This window comes from Ischnura elegans, chromosome 1 (genome assembly GCF_921293095.1).
Source record: "Ischnura elegans chromosome 1, ioIscEleg1.1, whole genome shotgun sequence".
NCBI classification, from domain to species: domain Eukaryota; kingdom Metazoa; phylum Arthropoda; class Insecta; order Odonata; family Coenagrionidae; genus Ischnura; species Ischnura elegans.
The window spans coordinates 20,594,720-20,615,104 of record NC_060246.1 but is presented as its reverse complement, the minus strand read 5'-3'; the positions used below and the strand labels follow the sequence as shown (position 1 = coordinate 20,615,104).

At 39.1% G+C, this 20,385-nt stretch overlaps 1 protein-coding gene across 1 annotated transcript in view; it reads right to left on the bottom strand.

Annotated features, from left to right (window-relative positions):
* Positions 1-20,385, bottom strand: part of LOC124156660 (PDZ domain-containing protein GIPC3) — a 64,372-nt gene that overhangs the window by 9,689 nt on the left and 34,298 nt on the right. Inside the window, exons 2-4 of the mRNA XM_046531320.1 lie at positions 4,821-4,917; positions 3,229-3,362; positions 630-768 (exon numbers count right to left, since the gene is read on the bottom strand). Coding sequence (XP_046387276.1) covers positions 630-768; positions 3,229-3,362; positions 4,821-4,917 — 370 coding nt within the window. The remainder of the gene's footprint in view (positions 1-629; positions 769-3,228; positions 3,363-4,820; positions 4,918-20,385) is intronic.

Genomic DNA, 20,385 nt, shown 5'->3' with positions numbered 1-20,385 from the left:
TAAATGTGTGAATAAATATTTTACGTGAAAGCACAAAGTTTCTTCCTTTTCATTTTTCATAATGAATCTCTTTCACAAAGTTACGCCTAGAACCATCAATTTTAGCTCCATAGAAGTCAAGAGTGGAAGAATTCGAAATGTAGAGGAGCCCAATAATGATGAAAATAAAATGGTTCGCCTTCGTAAGTAATGAGGAAGTACTAAGAAGAGTGGAAGGACAAAGAATTCTCATAAAAACGTCAAGAGGAAGACCGGACAAATTGATTGGCCACGTTATGAGTCATGATGGCCTGATGGAAACAATCGTAGAAGGACAGGTGGAAGGGAAGCATGGCAAGGGATGCCCCCCCCCCTCTGAGTTACGTATGACAGGTTATAAAGGATGTAAAAGAGAAGAAATATGTCGCTATGAAACGGTTTGCGGATAGGGGAGAGGAATGAAGAGCTGCGTCGGACCAATCATAAGATTGCTGACTAATGTTGATGGTGAGCCAAGTTCATAATGACCCAGGGTGCCCTCGAAAGTCGCCCGAGTATTTGGTATGAGTATATGCGTATACGTTCCGTGTATCATAAGTGCGGTCCATAGCGAACGCAACAGAGCGAGCAAGTAAATTTTAAGTACTCACCGAATCCTGCCTTTAGCGGTTCGATGAGTCTCATGGTGAAGACGGCGCCTTTGGGGATGTCCTTGAGCATCTTGGCCACTTCGAAGTGTCGCTTGCCCACCAAATTCACGTCGTCTATCTTCTCGATGTGGTCTCCCACCTGTGATGATTGGAGAAGCGAGAATTGAGATGGGATCGAGAGTGGAAGCAAATCTTCCTATTGCCCCGTTATCTAGGCATATGCATAAACACGAAGAGTAGAGACCTCGCTCAATCAAATGTCATTTTGAGCGGACGAAGCGGGTCTCTGAGATCATTTGCATTATATTCGTCCGTGAAATACTAAATCCTGAATACCGTACAACTTGCTTATAAAGTCATTCAAGGGACCGCACAATTATTGACGCTGTATCAGAGTGATACTATAAAGGGGTTATTAATCAATTAACCAATCAATTAAGGCGAATTAATTAATCAATATCAAAAGAGAAATAAAAATCATGAAATACACACTTTAGTGACATTATTGGTGTGAATACAACTAAATTTATGAGTAATATCGTTGTGAATTTTTAATTTTATGTTATAAAAGTCATAAAAACGAAGTTTTTTATGCAACGAATACAGTATTATGTGTAAGTGAAGGCACAATACAGTATATTAATAAAAATTAAAAACTTACAAGTACATTTAAATGAAGTACTACTGCTAAAAGAAATCTATAATTTTCTTTTGTGGAGTCCTTTGTGGCTTGGAGCCGGATTTTGTCGACGTTTATACGAGGTCTTGGAATCTATTGACGATAAATCCGAGGTTTTATCAATGCTTAGATTTTAAGTTTGGCGGGACTTAAGGACGAATGACGTTATGTTTGCGTGGACCTCACGGCCAAGGCAGTAAAAACCAAGTTACAAAGAATACCAAAAGATAACTGCACTTTTATGAGTTCTAGGATGAAAAAAGTATAAGATTTCCAGGATCAAAATTAGAATGCTCGAAACAGCATTTGCCAGAAGTGTTGCCTGAATCAGAAGATGACTTGCAAAACGTTTTCTTGGGTTTCTTCCCATGCTTACATGTTTTTGCGAAGAGTAGAATTGATAGAAACAAGAATACATATGAAAACAAAGTAAAATTAAGTGTCAAGTACCGCAAATATTTATACATCTTATATCGTAACCTCAGCGGTCGCTGATCGGTTTCCTTCTCCAAATGCCTTAAAGAGCATTCACAATGGAAACACCAAGATTTGATTTCAAGATTCAAAAACTAGGAGCAATAATCGCTTCGAGAAATAGAATTAGAGAACTTCGAGTTGCCGATAGGGTATGCTGGGAGTCAGTGGCGGATCCAGGATAGGGACAAGGGGGAGGCTAAGTGGGGTTAACAATTCCTGCAGTAGTGGGGGTCGGAAAAAATTACCATTCTATCTAGTGTAAATTGGATATCCAAGTATAGCCACCTTAGATCCGCCACTGCTGGCAGTTATAACAAGAAGCCATCTTACTCCAAGAAAAAATTCAAACTAAGTTTCCGATTTAGATGCTGGCGTCTCAAGTCCACAAGGTGGCACAGGAAAGGGAGGGTGTGCTTCCTAAGCTACTGACTGAGAGTAAAACCCAGAAATCAAGACCTCGTTGGGTGAAACTCAGTCTGAAAATCAGCATGAAGGAACGTGGCTTCTCGGTGTAACTGGAAGCTTATCTTACCGGCAATTGGAAGATCTATCTGTGAGTCCTGGCTGGGGAAAATATATTTACCACGGCGAATTACACCCATGGTGCAGATAAATTGGAACTGTTTTGGGAAGGGGAGACATGGAGGGCTAATTCTTGTAAATATTAGGAAAGCAAAACTATGAATGGCATAAGATTGAATGCTTTCCCGACGAATTATGTGGGTAAAAGTTTCTCGGGCTTCCAATCAGGTTAAAAAAAAATCCATTTTTACCAACGTTTGGAGCACCGACTCGGGGCTCATCCTCAGGGATACTGAATGTCATCTTTTTTTGACATGAAGGAAAAATTAATTTTTCAAAATTAATTTTTTTTCAATAAAACTTTCTGCAGCCCTGAGTAGGAGCTCGAAGCGACGGCATTTTTAAAAATGTTTTTGGATTTTTTAACCCTTTCTGACCCAGAGCTGATTCTGGGAGAAACGAGATTTCAACACTTCTCATTTTTAAAATGTTTTAAAAAATATTATACTCAATCATAATTGTTGTGGCAGCTACATATTTTGCCATTAAACTTTTCAGCACAAAAGAACACTTATTTTAGCTCTTTCCTGAACAGAGCTGAAAATGTATACATTTTTGATGCTGCTTAGAAGCAACATTGGGTTATATTGGATTAATGCATTCCCGACGAATTATGTGGGTAAAATTTTCTCGGGATTCCCACCAGGTAAGAGGCTCCATTTTGGCCGACATTTCGAGCTCCGACTTGGGGCTCATCCTGAGGCCTACTGAATATCGGTTTTTGACACGAAAGACATATTTTTTCAGTACGACCATTTATATTTCAAAACGGCATTCGCCTTGAGGATGAGCCCTGAGTCGTAGTTCGAAGCGTCGGCAAAAATGGAGTGGATAATGGACGGCAGAGTGGTGGAGAAGTACCTCGATGAACTTGGCCGCGTGGATGAGACTGCCCTCTCGGATGCGTTTGATGAAGGCGTATCCGGCGCCGTTGTCCGTGATGGTCAGACCCAACGCGTCCTCCGTCTTCGTGATCTCAATCTCCTTGGCCCGACCTGTTTTCACACGAAAAACTCATCAGAAACGAAAGGAATACACTCAATAAAGAAACGATACAATAAATCCATGAATAAATACACTCGTGATGTGAAGCAAGAAACTAACAAATCACTTCATGCGAAGGCGTTCGAGGTTAAATGGTTGATGCGATCATGTTTTCTGGAATTTCACCGCGTTGTTTGCAGTCTGATGACGATAATTCCATCGAAAATCAAACAAAATTTTCATGTCAGAAAGGGGGTTTTTCGTTGTTAATTCAGCTACTTTTTGTTAGCCACTGCAGTTTAAAATGAAAACGGCTCGTTTAAAATAGCTCATGCAATATGGCATTTTTATGAGCAGTGCTTTATCTCTCATTGACTGTATAATTTAAAACATGAGTACTACAAACTCTTCTGTTGATTGTATTGTACCTTTCTACCTCCTCTTCTATGTGGTACATTTATAAATTTTTATGTTTCCGGAGGAAGATTCCTTTAGGTATTTTTCTAGTAATTCTAAAAATATTTCCTTGATGACCGTTATAACAATTAATATTTACGTAGAGGTAGTGGAGGTAGTAGAGCTAACTTTTTATCCACGTTTGCTCTGATTGGCAAAAGTCATGAGCTTGATAAACCCCGCACATTGATAAACACCAACACTAAGCATACCCCTTGTGCAACAAAAACCCCTTATGACTTCAAGATTTTAGTGGGATTTCCAACAAAACTGTCGTCATCAGACACAAAAAACACTGTGAAAGTCTAGAAAACATGTCCACATCAGCAAAGCGCTTCATTCATGCAAATTTTAACAAGGCAAGACCATATTACGACACATTATATTCGTTCCCGCAGTAATTTAGTTCGCGGAGTCAAATATTATCCAATAAAGTTGAGAATTTAGGTCAAAATTTGGAGATATTTCAAATGGAGGGTGCTAAAAAAAGATAGGTACTTATTTTTGGAAGTTAACGCTTCTGGCACATACTTTACCATACAATATTAACTTTTATGTGATGAAGCATAATTATCTTCAATTAAATTTCCGTCTTTGAATGCCACAATAGGACGTTTTTCACGGATTAAGCGAAAATCGAGTAAAGTATTTCACTAGAAGTGATTGAAGGAAGCCAGTTCCTTTCCCTTGGTCACCTCACACTTCTTGTGTTTTTACTGGGGGCGCCCTTTGGCTTTAAACGGGTTTTGAACCAGGAATCCTCCGTTCAGAACCAAAAGATTCACACACTAGGCTACCATACTAATAAGGTAATCGTGTCAATGATTAATATCCATGTGATAGTTAGTGTTAATTATTCACGCACAGTAACGGCTCTGTATTTTCGTGTCAGTGCATAAAAACAATGCATGATTGTTGATGACCTATAACATGGCATTTCCATACCATTACGGTGAATAAAAATTGACAGAAAAATACAACACAATGGCAGAAAACGTTATAGACATAGATACCTTTGCGGTGCACGAATAGGAAGTCCTCGAGGCCGATTTGTCCGCCGAGTAGTTTGCTCATATCCACCTTGTGAGTGTTGAGCGTGCAGAACAGGATCTGTGGAGAGAGAGAGAGACATTGTGATTAAAAATCAAATAGCAAGAGATGAGGTTATTGATGCGGATTTTAATACGAGGTGTTTTTTACAACCTCCGATAGCTCAGCAAAAACACCATACAAGCGACAGGCGGATACTGCACGGATAGGGCAACTGCGCGTTCTCCGCACCACACGCTCAAGTCATTTCTGACCGTAAGTTGTTAGTTTACGGGTAGTAGCAATGTCATTAACTACAATGCCTCAATTGATTCTCACTATAAGTGAGCACTGCGGAGCTACAGCCAGAAATTTCGCCGAAAGGCTTCAGCATTGACATATCTTGACCTTCATGGCGAGGGAAGAAATTTTTTTTAATGGACTGCGGTTAGAGATGAGACGGATTAATAAAGGAACTCATGAAACAAAGCAAAATTAGGATTATATTATATCATTATTGCCTAAAGAGTGAGTGTATTATACCACACAAGCATTTATTGCCAGTTACACGTGGGTGCTACCAAAAATGCTCGTGCAATTATGAGCTAGGGACCAAGCATGCACTAAGTATTCCCCTACCTTCGACAGTGCTGTGGTCCAGCTGATCGTATATCGCAAACAGAGGGTATAAATGGAAGCTACGTAAATATCGACTATTTGGTACTACATGGCAAATTATTCGATAACAATAAGTAAAAAAAAATAAAAATAAGATAAGGTTAAAAAAAACACGCTTTTTTGGAAAACATTACAAATTCACAAAAAAAGCTTTTCATCACTTGGACAAAAAAGCGTTGGTGCTGATTATAAGTGAAAAGCCTGATGGGTGAGTAAGGCTTGGCACCCACATTTTAGTCTCCGAGTGATGAAAAGCTTACTTTATTAATAACTAGCTGACCCGGCGAACTTCGTACCGCCTAACAATTAATGAACTTACAGTTTACTTACACCATTTATAAATCAAGAGCGGCTGTATCGTTTTTAATCATGTTTAATTTATTATAATAAAATAAGGATACAAATTCAATAAAACTACGTAAATGAGTACCAAAATTGCTTGTCAGAAAGACATTTTCTTTATTGAATCTACATGGGGTGGATCGGAGCACGTTTACGCGGATTTGTTTCAACAAATTTTCTTACGTTTTGGCTTAAGAAATTTTGGGCATTGTGGTTTAATAAAGCAGTTTATGAAATAAAAATTATACGCATTCAGTTGTTGGCTATTTGCGTTATTAGCTGTAAAAAAATGTTTTTAGGTCCAAGTCTGTTGCATACACTTGGCCCTTTCAGAGGGCAGGTTGACACAACCCCAGACCGACGCTTGACTGATGCTCAAAATCGTGCGAGAAAAGCCCCTATGAAGCAGCTTTCGCATTAAATGACTTAAGGCGCGCCAGTTTTAGTATCTCTATTTGGAAAAAATGCACTGCGTAAACGTACTGCATGCGTAAACGCACCACGGTGAGCCCTACACATTCGGGTTTAATGTCTTACGTCAACCACCTTCTGATAAACAACAGTTTTTGTTTTGTATCAGGCGCAAGATGAAGCGGATGAAGCTAAATAAATATAGCGAAGCAAAGCAGTGACGCAGCGAGGGGAGGCTTTGGGGGATCAACCCCCCCCCCCCCAAGAGCTTAGAGAATTTTTTTATGAAAGATTTTGTTATTAATATTTGGGGGACGGATGACTAACAAACAAAACATATTAAACTATTCACACAGCCACAAAACCCACTATTTTGAACCATTTATCTTAAAAAATGTCTGGGGGAAGTGCCCCCACACTTCTCGCTTACCTTAGCGTGTTTTCTATACCCTACAAACCCGTGGTATTAGCTGCGCCCAAAACCCCCTATCCTAGCTACGCACTTGAAGCGAAGGAAGAAATACAGAGGATGGTTTATCGACTCGTGAACATAGCACGCTAAATTGACCATGAGAAAATCATGGGTTTTCATTAGCACATGATCACAAACAACACAAAAACTGAAAGAATGACCATGCGATTTTTTAATCGTTATCACGAATGCATAACGAATTTGAAATTGGATACGTTTAATCTCAAAAGGACATATGAGTTGAGATCATGGAATCTACGGAATGAGGACTTCCTAACCTTTGAATTTTCCTTTGAGTAAAGTTGCGTGAATCACATTCATCACCAATTTTTTAATGATCACACTTGTTCCGTTGGATAGTTATGGTTGGTTTAGGCTTCGAAAGATCATGAGCACAGAAACTACATTTTTCTGTAAATCGTGCCTTGGTAAGCCAGGTACGTCCGAGGACTTAAAATATTCAGATAGATAGTTGGTGATTTCGTCTTCGTTTGTTACACATTTAAAAGATTCGAATCCATGCAGAGTACGAACTATTTGAATTTACCTCGTTTTAGTCATCCACATCTTCGTTCTTGCTCGCTAAATCAACCATCTTTGATTCGGAACACGCGTTTGTCAACAATTGCTTGGAGATTTGTTTACAAACACGGTAGTGAAGTGTCAACTCGAGCTGGACCACGGCTGGGCTTACAATCAGCTCGAATTAAATTTTAAAAATGTAATTTCAATTTTATTAATATTTTGAATATATTTAGTAATTAAAATGTTATATTGTTACTAAATTCAGTTATTAAAGTGGTAAAAACAAAACAAAGTATTTAATTTGTAGTTTTGACCGACTTATCAATTGTTGTGTTACTATAACTCCTTAAAGCATGTCCATAGGAAAGAGATGAATTTTTTGTGTGAAATTATCTTTTTTTAATGGCCTATATGTTAACCCCGCCTGAGACGAATCCAAAGAACCAAATCTCATTGAAATCGGTGCAGCCGTTCTCGAGTTATAAGTGTTCTAACTAACACGATTTTCGACTTTCTTTTATATATATAGATTAGAAAACGTTTGTATGTGAAAAAGAAAAGGGCTGTTTTTAGGGTTTTCCCGGCAATTATTCGATTTTTTCTCGCCGTAAGAACCATCCTTGGACTTCAACGAACATTTTAAAAAAAGAATTGGCCAAATTGGTCCAGGCGTTGTTGAGTTATGCGCTTACCAACACATTTTGCGATTCATTTTTATATATAAGATTAGTGTATTTCATAATATTTTTGGAAAAAGCTTGAATTTTAAAACATTTTTATTATATTTTTATTTTCTTTTTTTAGTGGTAAATCATGTAATCGAAAACAGAGCAGTGAAAGCAACTAATGCAATTTTTTTTATAACTATCGACATCGATTGAGAAAATTTAAAATTATTAGTTATTATTAAAGTAAATTACAAGATTCCATCGATGAAACAGATAAAGAGACTAAGTATGTTAAGAAGAAGCGTGTAATAACTGAGTTACTGAACCTTCAAACGAAAGACCATTTTCCATTTTACAATGTTCATACGGAGGCAGGAAAATGGCCTTCTAAGATGGCCGGATGCGCAATGTTGTTGCTTGTAGGTACTATTATTTTTGCCAGTGTTCCTACTACCTCTGGGGACTTCGATGCGTCAGAAGCGATGGCGCATTCCGGGAAGCAAGACAATGATGTCGCATCGTCGATTTCAATTGTCGCTTGGACACCCATGGGGAAAGGGTAGAGTGGGATAGGGCGGAAGCGCGTCATGGCGATGGCCGCGCACCGGAAGTGACGGAAGGGGAGCACTTTGTTTCAGGGGGCGCTGTTTCTCCCCGAGCGCCGGAATTTCTCCATGAGGCGGCATCGTTCGGAGCGCAATCGCCAGGGGTCTCTTCAATCGTTGCAGATGATAGGGTCCTCTACATGACCATTCTCAACACTACCCCCTCATTGTTATGAGCCGTCGTATAAGATTCCAATGTGGGAATCATGAGTATTAGCTACATTAAATGATTCATTCACCAGTAGGCCTCGAGATAATGCTGTCACCCTCCAAGAATTAATATGGGTTTACAATAGTCGCCGCAAGATAAAGGTTTATTACAACAAAGGAAAGGAAAAGGCAGATGTTCTCCACGGCCAATTTCTTGATTACATGCTTATTTTGCTTGGAGGCGTAGGGATAGTTAGGCGCAATCGTGGGCTGAAATTGGCGGAAGAGCCCAAACTAAATTAATTACAGCGAATTGGAGAGATGAGTGTGGTGCTTAGACCGCTAGCTTCCCACCTCGGGGGCCCGGGGTCAAATCCCGGCGGAAGCGGAGATTACTCAGACAGTGCCCGATTAAGCTTCTTGAATGACGAGCGGAGGATATTTTAAGCGCAACACTCCGCCCGTCGGATGGGACGTTAAGCTGTAGTCCTCTTGCTGTCTTCCGTTACGAGCATGCTAATACCGATTGCAGGATCTTTCTCTATCCTTCCACCGCTACCCTTCTCCAAGGCGCAGTTGTTGGTCGCCTCCTATAAATACCATATCCCCTATCAGTTGGGATAGGAGGGTCGGGTTTATAAGCACGCCGTCCCCCGACAGCAGGACACGGGTAGCGTGCCAAATGCACTCAATCGATTACATTTATTCGAGCTAATAGGGGCTAATCGAGTTCAGGTGCATTCAGGCAGTGGCGCAGCGGGGGGGGGGGGTGTTTTGGGGGATAACCCCCTCCCTCCCCCCCCCCCAGAGCTTAGAGACATTTTTAAGTTTAATCCATTGTACTTAATTTGATTGATTTTACTAATAGAATAGTGTAAGAATTAATAAAATATCCCTCAGAAAGCCGTAAACTCACCATTTTCAACCAATTATCTTAAAATTCAGCAAATTATAAATCTCGCACCTACCGCTTATCCTGGTGGGTATACCATACCCCCACACATCCCGGTATTAGTGACACCTAAACCCCCCCCCCCAGCCTTAATTCCTAGCTGCGCTCCTGCATTCAGGTACTCTAATACTCATGTATTTGCAAATGTCTCCAATGCCTTCAATGAGTTTCACTTCTTCGGAATTTATTCCGCGACAACAGTTCCTTTGTTATTTCAACCAGCATCTTCAGATCAAGTGCTGGTTAGGGTTTGTTGGATGAATTATATTGGGTACTCGAGTTGGAAAACGTATGAAATGAGTACTTAGACAAGTGGGCAAATACCTACCGGCTTTTTATATTTTTATCACCCACAAATTGCATGGTCTAAATTAATTTGCACCCAAATAATATCTTTATCCACTATTAGATTTTCTTCCTAAGGCTACCATTACTAGTTGGACGAGAATGAAGACTAATTGTTAGTACTCTTTGACGAAGATAACTAAATTGGGGCATTTACCCAAGAAAATTTAGTAGTGGAATTGAAATATAGATAAAATAAATGCTTGCATCACAAGTTCAATCATAATTTTTAAATTCAATGCCGGTTTTTATGCATCGTATCTAATTTAAAATGCTGGTATAGTACGCACATGCGATTAATGCATATATTGAGATAAATTTCAGGAGGTACATACTCCAAAAATCCACGTTTCATAGAAAGACATTTCATGACCCCTAGGAACCCTTAACAAGTAACACCTGAAAGGGAAGGCCTTAAGCCCCTAAAGGCTGTTATCGGCAAGGGTCTCCAGGATTCACGGTTATAGTACGGTTTATCGTCTACCGCCAGTTTTTGTCAGATGGCCACCAAATTTAGGATGTATCACTTGTTTCATCTTCTTAACAATCCTAGATATAGACGAAAGTACTGCGACGGCAATTGAATTAGAAATGTACTTGGTATTCATAATAAAAAGGGAATTTTACATCGGGTTCCACAACAGATGATCGTATCTAAAAGCAGATCATTGACATGAAATAAAAAATAAGATAAAATGTGCACTTTTGGGTACCGTCTGAGGAAAATAAATTATCTCGAGCTAAAAAAATGTATTTTCGAGTATGCACTATGGAAAGACGAAGAAATAGTTTCCTTCATACAAACACCATGCCCAAACCCTACCCAAAACCTAACCCGACCCGCCCACATCAAACTTTCGGTGTACATTCCCTCGGAATTATTTGATTTATAAGGAGAAATTACTTGATGAAATGACGTCATATTACTTACAATTAGCTGCTTGATTGCCGCTTGTTGATTAGATCGTCTGTTGCCATCTGATACGGAAGCCTATGTAAACGATATACCATTTCATCACAAACCATAAATACCAGATAAGTACCATGCACACCAAATAAGTACCAAATATACCATTATTTTCATTGTTTGTCGCAGCGCTATCGTTCATTTCTAGGATTGCTTAAAATGTAAAATAAATTATGCATCCTAAATTTGATGGCCATCTGGAAATAACATGACTATTCGATAAAAACCCCTAGTGCAGCCGAAATCCCTACCAACCTTTCAAGTTTTCAGCCAAAAATTGTATGGAAACGTTTCACCAACCCCAAAAAATAAATTTATATTATAAAGTGAAATTATGTAATTCATTAATAATATATTTAGTCGAACTTTCGATGAACCGGTTTCTCCTCCCACGTGAGGCAATTTATCCGTTCCGGTGCGACAATGGGGATATAAGCGGTGGAAGTGGCGGTCTGTATGCCTATGCTCCAGGTCAGACCGGAAGTAGATCTCACGCCATTGTTCTCTGTCTCTGCTCGTCTACGGTCATCTCTTCCCAATGAAGCTTCGGGGTCATTCGTCCAGCTTCAAAACAATCGCCCTCGCTGTGAACAGCAATTGATTGCATTAAGGACATACCTGATTAAACAGCAGAGGGAGGGAATATAACTCGTGTCCGCCATTTTTTCCGATTCATCAGTTTATATTATGCATGGTGACGCTCTGAATTTGTTTTTTTTTCATGTTGACGAGGAGGTAAAAACCACGTACACATCCGATATGCAACAAATCAATATCAACATAGCATATTAAATATACATATTTATTTTATTATAACATTAATTTAACGGAGGGACTCTCACTGGCGTCCGTCATTTATCAATATCAACATAGATTAAATAAAAAAATTATTTTAGTTCATTCATATTTATCTCATTTCATGGCCTAATCAAGAGGCATTTCGTAATTATAGATGGCAAATTTGAATATTACTTACTTTATTCGAGTGACACAGTATCCTGTTTGTAAGCAATGCTGGAAGACATCACGTAAGGTGAATAGACAATCCATTTTATGTATATTATTTGACGTTTAACATTTTTAATGTTTCTAGGAGTTTTCAGAGACACTTTAGGTGTTTTATATGAATTTGCTTTAACGATAATGCATATAAAAATTACAGCTAATTCCATAATTGCAATCCTGTTGAGCCATGAGAAATGTTATTGTCCAGCAAAATTAATTTTTCCAACTGGGATAAAGAAATTGAACGTAAATTATGGATCTCCCTCCATGTCCTCCATTTTCCGATCGACGCATTGCAATGTTTTCATGTTATTCATGCATTCAAATTGAAACTCACCGCCGCGAAAAAATATTTTCCACAGCTGGAATTGGTACTCATGCACCTTTTCATTCAAGATTGAACGGTTACAGCATATAGCACCGGCGAATGAGACAGCTACGGGCATATCTTGTGACATCGTAAGTTTTTGGCACAGTACAAGTATTTTCAATCACATTATCAGCTCGCGATTAAAAAAAATAAAAAGAGCTTTAGTGTGGCGATGCATGAAGGATGAGACGCCCTCGCATGCAACTCATCAGACAGTCGAGATAAAGACATATTTGTGGAACGAATGGAACGATGGAATCGAGAGCGTTGGAGGCGGCTCTTCTGAAGCAGGCTCCACAAGCCATCATGTCGAACATAAAGTGAGATCACACCGAGAGATATATTAATCGATCAAGGTGCGGCATCGCTAATATTTCCTCATTTGCAGCCACTGAGGCTCTATCACTATCATGTTTCTCTCTCTTCATCCGCCTCAATTCCTCTGGCAGCTGCTGGCATTTGTGAAATTCCCCTTTTGTACTCAAATATGAAGTGATGTCTGCACTTACTCGAAATTATTATCGTGTGCTATCGCAAATCTTTCCGCTTCGATCGCCGCACTCGAAGCAGCCTAATGGCCGAAGATATTTACCGAGCACTCCCGCACAACATAAGTAAATTCAACAAATTCATGAACCTTTGGGAGGAATAAAAACATTTCAGGTTTAACAACCAATTTAAGTGTACAGGCTAAAATAAAAAAGTGGTGTGTACCAGGTCCGACTTGGATCGTGCAGTACGGTACGTGTGGGACAAACGGGTTATTATTTCACCATGAGGGCAAAAAACACAAACGCTATAGTGCAATTTCAATGAAGTGAACTTCCAGTCAATCACTGTTGTATATAACATCCTATGCTGCTATATAAATAAACTTCACCATTGAGATGGAAAGAGGACAATAGTATTAATTTTCTGGATTAAAAAATTAAAGGGTGGGTGCAATTCATCATTCCTCAAAACTGATTCCCGGAAATTCTTAGCGACCGACAACATAAAAACTATATAGTTTCAGATCCATGATTCATAGGTAGGCGAAGATTCATATAGCCGAAGAATATTTCCTCCGAGAAGTATAGGCCTTCAAAAAAATTTCGACTCACAACGGATAGCATAGAAAACAAATTGACACCTCATAAACAAAAATAGAAACAAAAAAAATAATAAAAACCGTAAAAAAACACCACGCACGGAGAAAAATAATCACAAATGGCGATAACACCGTTCACCAGCAACTTACTAGACCAAATTGCAAATTTAGACTAGACCGATTGCTGTTCTACACACTAGTTAATGTGGAGATAGTACTGAATAATTCAATATACAGAACAGAAAAAAATTTAAAAAATGTGGGTTTAGAAGGTCTCATGCGGATCGCGCAATGCGGCACATGTGGGACAAACCGGTCGTAGGTAGTTTCTCCACACGAGTTAACGAACACAATCGTTGCTTCAATAAAGGGGACGATCGGTCAATGGTGGCCTAGAGTTACATGGTAACAGGGAATACTTGCCAGTTGGTAATAGAAATCCTCCACTTTGAAATTAAAGGCAAAAAATCAGAGGAAATGGAAATTATGAGAATATATGAACGAAAAATTCGGAACACCCCCCCTCCCCCCTGAGGAATGGAAATGTCTTCCATTCCCCCTCGCTATTACTCACAACACGGTTTCAACTACTATGATGAGCCCACATAAGTCAATATAAATCTGTCATATCAGAGAAAATACAGAGAGACATGCTTTAATTGAGGGTTGAAACACCATTCCTTGCCAACTCTACAAGAGGCGGCACGGGCTCAGTGGCATAGCCTGGAATTTCGTTGGGGGGGGGGTCCAAAACCAGGGGTGAAAATTTTTGAAAAACAGGATACCAAGTAGAGGGTTTTTAACAAATTTTAACATTTTTCATGATCGAAAAAAACTTCATTTGTCAAAGAAATCTTTATTAAAGTCATGATTTTTTAATACTCTGTTTTCCTTTATGAAGGAAAATAATTGCGTTTTTATATTTCGGGGGGGGGGGGGGGCGCGGACCCCCTGGACCCCCCCCCCCCCCGGCTACGCCACTGCACGGGCTGGATCCTAACATTGCAACCTCCCACCCAGACCTTCACCTCCAAAAATTCCTCAAGGTTTTTTTTTCTTCCACGGACGACAGCCGTCCATGCCCTCCCCTCCCCGCCATAGTAGAGTAATTGAAGACGGACGCGGGGTCAACACCCGAGGGAAGAAGAACGTACAAAACGAGGAATCCATCTTGACGATCCAATAATTTAAGGACACGAGGTAATAAAATTCGCATTTGAAAATGTTGCAGTGACAAATAATCTCGTCGTGCGAAAATAAATTCAGTGGAAGTAATCTCAATGCCTTATTCAATTAACATCCTCACGATGCGAAGCCCTTCGAACCTCGGGAGATTGATGGGGACACAACCAGAATCCCATACACTAAAATTCAAGACGATTTCATGGGTAGTATCATAGAGTAAGGTTAATATCTCAAATCTCTATCACCTACTGGCTATAATTCTTAACCTGCATTCGCTGGACATCCGATAGTTTAAATCTGAAAGAATTTTGGAATTCGTGATTTCTTCTCGTCACTGCATTCGATCCACACGTCATTAATGTGATCATTCACGTGAATGAGAGCTCAAAGAGCATAAGAACATAAGCGATGGAATTTCCCCTCAATGCGATAGCCACTTCGCAGCTCAGCAAGAGCGATCAATCATTTCTCGGAGCGGTCTTTTTGAGCGCTACCTGCCAGGCGTCGCTGATAGGCAGGAGTTCTAGTATTAAGGCCGATCTTTAGGTTAAAGTAGCAATAAATTGTCTGCATTATAATAAAAATGAATTTTGAATTACAAGAATATGATACGCAGCGGTCCACTGAGCGAGAGCTTTGAGCGCACACTCTTACCTCATGCGCGAAATGCTACATACTATATTTAAACTTTTGTCGGGTTTCGGCGCGGGTAAGATATTCTCAGAGCGCCCACGTTTCCGGTTCCGACTCGTCACTCTTTCTCAAGGCTACTGAATCAATATTTGAAGTACCGTTGAAGCTCAGCATCAGGAGGGGCGGGATTGGACAATTCCCGATTGTTGTCGCGGACCACCGTGGACCAGCGTAGACTTAGCTCTGGCAATCATATTTCTTTTTAGAGTTCGATTCCAAAAGCTGCTAATCGAATATCCGGTATCTCTTTTGAAATTTTTATTTTCCAGTCTTATCTCTAAAGTCTCTCTAGTTAAACGATGCCAAAATTGGTTTAATCGCCATAAAACTCTGGTGTCACCCCACCTTATTCTTTGGTTTCCACCAAGGCCATTCTCGGCTATAGCTTATTTTCCGGTTGACCAAGTCGGAATTGCCTTTGGTGTTCTTTGAGTCGAGTAGACTTTGTTCGCGCAGTCTTCCCCACGTAGAAATCACCACACTTACGAGGGATTTTGTAAAGAATTTAATTTAATTTTTATATTTATTTTTTTTCTGTTCGCCGGGAAAGTGTAAAATCATGCTACATACTAGCCCGCAAGGCACAACAATAGGTGTGTGGTGGGTGATATTAGGACACCAGCCGTTAGAGAATGGAAATGAAATGCTCTGATAAAGTTCCGCATGGCATTTATTCAAGCCCTTTATTACTCGGGGGAAAGACGAATCACCACTCCTATTCGTTCGGCAAAATATCTCTCTTAACCCATTACCTCCCGCTGATCTCATGTGAGATCAATTAAACATTAACAGATTTCAGGCGAAAGCTTGCATATTAATTAATTTAAAACGAAAATTTTTAAAATCTCATGCCAGAGAAATGGTATATAGCTACCTACAGCTAATGTGATACCCAGTGGCGTAATTAGGAATATGCTTCGGGGGGGGGGGGGGGGGGGGAGGGATGGCCTCAGGTGGCGACACCCCCCTCCCCCCCGGCAACTGAAAAATGACTTGCCTGGAATTATATTTTGCATCATTTTGGCACTAAAAATATAAATTTAAGCATATTCAGGTATTATGCGCCAAAGCTAGACAATAGTTTCAATTTAAAAAAAAATCTCTGAGGCTTTGGGCGTGGGGATCTATCCCCTCATCCCCCCATAGTTACGCCACTGGTGATACCTAATAGACATAGCATGGAGCTTATTGTTAGATATGCAAATATACAGAAGATAATTACATAACCTCTTAATGTTTAATGGATCTCTTAGGAGAACACCGGAAGGTAATGGGTTAATTTATCGTTAGTGTATGTAGGCTCCAATGGAGGTGCGAAGGCGTATTGATGTCCCAAATTGACTAATAAACTGGCCAAAAGTATTATTTTTTTAGATTTTGCCATATCAGATGTGAAGTGATGCGTGACTTTTTCCGTGTACGTCAGCAAGAATCAACCACTGGAAGCTCACTACTCCAATAAAAGTATTTTTTTCCGATTTTGCGATATTAGATGCGAAGAAACGCGTGGCTTTTTCCATACATGTATTTCAGTAAACTCTCCCTTGGAAACTATCTATGCCAATAAAATATTTCGTTACTGCGATTTTTTTATATTTCTTCCCGGCAAGATACATTAAAGATTTCGATGAGATTGATTTAATAACGAACAAATAAATCAAACCAGTAAAAATTAGCGATACACAGAAAAAAAATTCAGAAATTATCTTTTTTAAACCATAGCACAGGAATGCAAGTAATAAGGAGAGGAATGATTAAAACGCGCATGTATGCTAGTGGCTAGCTTGAGGTAATTATTTCATGCGAAAGAAAATTTTCTATTTCATTTGCAGTCTATTGGACGTATCACGTGTCATTGCAGCGTTTATTCCTTATTTAAACATAATACAGCAGAATTAGGACGATCTCGTGGAAGAATTATATCTCCCCGATAAAACTTATCTATAGCCTCTTCATACCTTCCTGGTATCGTAATTTTCCATTATGAGTTTATCTCCAAAGGATCAAAATCTTATTTTCCATGGTTGACTGACATGAATATTGCCGAGGAGATTCTGGAGACATTGTAATGTGACATAATAGAGCCACTTCGAATGATCTTAAAACATCGAGGAGTAACAGTAAAAAGCCGGCAGTAAAACTATCCTTTTTTTTACAAAAACAGGACTCAACAATTAAAAACAATGATATGTATAGCAAATAATATGAAATATCAAATTTTCTTCGGTAAAACCAAATTCGTTAATGTAATTATATTTCAATGTGTTTGGCTTGAAAAAGATATTTGTACCATCATCCTGCAATTTTTTTCCTAAAATACTATAATTAATTTTTATTCTTGACAAAATCGTATTTAATCTTCTTTTTTGTTTGTCGCGGTATATTGGTCGAGCAAATTGACATTTTTTTCCACGAATTGTTTGGAAGTCTTCATGCTAGTGCTCGAACTTTCCCATAAGGAGACAAATTGTGAGTTGACTCTTATTTTAAAAAAATTTCATGAATTAAAAAAATTATTCTTCCAATAGTAGTTTCTTCGTTTAATTTCAAGTATTTAGCTAATACCTTTTAAGATACTTATACGCGTCCTAGTTAGGGCGGCAAAAACATTTCTCGACCGATGTTGTACGTTTTTTCAAGGGACGAACACGCGCAAAGTATTCAACGAAGACTTACGGAGTCTATTTTTGAATACTTCTTATATTTTTTAACACAAAGAAAACATTAATTTTGGTGCTTGACTTAAATGTTTTAATTTGATTTATTGTTTATCTTCTGGGAGCAGAGTTTTATTTCTATTTTAATGTTTTTGTGGAACACTTAAGTTCAAGTGGGCATAAAATATTCAAATTTTCTTTGAAATAGGACGTCATCATTATCATCAAAAGTCATCAATTCGAAGATTGGTTTGACGCAGCTCTCCACTTCGCTGTCCAACATACAAACCTTTCGATATTTACCTACGTATTTCGTCTCTTGTACATCCTAAATGACTTGTTCCATGAAACTTATTCGGAGTTACACTACGTGGCAGTAGAAACTCCTCAAGAAGAACGTATAAGCAGCAACATTTGATAGACACTTTGTCAGCTGAAGTAAAATGTAAGAGGAAACGAGATCGCAGGAGAAGAAAACGTGAGGAAGAAATCGGTTGGCAAATCTCCCAACAAATGTAACTCTTATCACCTGAATATGACGATGAGTATATTCTTATCTCAGATAAAATAAGTTATGATATCCTATAAAGAAGAAAAGAAGCTCGTGATACTTTACAAAACCGCATTACCTTGATGTTCTTGTGATTAATTCTCATGGCACACTGCTCGCAGCGTTTGTCTAACGCTTCCACCAGAGCCTGCAGCCCCTTCGCTGACTGGCTATTCAACACCTGATCATCTGCGAACCTCACTGATTTAAACATCATTCCTCCCACTTTTACTCTTACTTTTGTTGTGTAGCGTACTAATCTAATGCATGTTTCCGAATTTTATTATTATTTCTCGCTCATTTCTATCATTATATCAGCATGCGGTAGTGTAATTTGTTAGCATGCGTAACGTTTTTTTGGACCGTGTGGTGTGCAATTGGGAATCCAATTGATCACCCCCTGCCAAACACCCTAGATGTGGCTCGCAGGGTATTACGTAGATTTACATGTACTCCAGATTCCAACGCATCCCACTCCTCTGTTCTCATCTCTTCAGCGCACACGTTAAAAATCAGCGGTGATAGTGTACAGTCTCTTCATTAGCTTTCTAGATACTGGTCTATTTATATTTTGAAACTCTATCGCAATCGGCAATTCAGTGCAATCGACAACCTCCCAGGCGTCTTTCCGGTCTTTCACTGCGTCAGCACTCCGCTTAATCCTCTCGCTCGCCCTTGACTTTGATCCACCGATCCCACACATCACCCCACCCCCAAACAGACGGTATACCACCAGCGTGTGTATCAGAGCATGCATTTATTTCGAGTCTTTCTATTCGGGCCGATATGTGTCGCCAGAGAAACGTGAAGAATTTTTTAAATAAACAATAAAAAAGGTATGGTACTTTTTTACACAATTTATTTAAGACCATTCCATACCTTAAGTACCATTTTAATTATCTTTTTCATTGTTTACAATGGATTTTCACAAAGTTAAGCCTGAAACATCGAGTTTAATTTTTTAATGTTAAAATTCCAAACTACTCATCCCTTACTTATTATCGGTAGGTAAATACATGGAATCAAATTCAAGACGATTTCATGGGTAATATCTCGATTCTCCATCACCTAATTTGTATAATTTTCAAGTTATACTCGCAGGACATCCGAGAGTTGTGAAATGGAGTTGGCAATTTGTGATTTCCTTTCGTCACACGTCTTCAATGAGCGCATTCAGGGGATAAGAGCTCAAGAGTATTAACACATCAGCGATAGATTTTCCTCTGGAAGCTACTGAACTGGAGTGGCTTCAATATCTCATCGGTTTCACCGCGTTGGAATTCATTCTGCGAAGACACTTTCGCTGGAATTCCAACTAGTTGCCTTTAGATCGAGTACCGGTTGGGAACCGGACCAGACAGGATCTATAAATCATGATTACATCTCTACACTCATGATGAGTGGAAACCAACCCTTAAGCATTTTTACTTGTGCAAGAGCACGAAGTGCCCATGACGACAAAAGGATAAGAGGGAACAGTTTTATCGTTACAGTCAAAATGAAGAAGAATTTGAGAAAAGTCTACCCGTTAGCGCTTGCTATGCGAACAAAAGGTAAGGAGATATAAAAAAATGAATCGGCTTTATATCACCACTCGAAAGTGGCTAATGAACGGCTCTTATAAAAAAATAACAGAAATTTTTGTTGGTGACCAAATTTTTATATTTTTTCTTTTAAAGATTTTATTTTAAGCAGATGAAGTTATTACACGTAAAAACGACGAAATGGTTTTAAATAATTTGTTTATTTCTCTGAGGCTTTGGGGGTGGATCTATCCCCTTATCCCCCAACATAGTTCCGCCACTAGTCTAGTGAAAGTCCTCAGAAAATTCTCAACCTGCACTCGACCTGAAGACGCTGGCTAATTTTAGTATTTACCAAGCT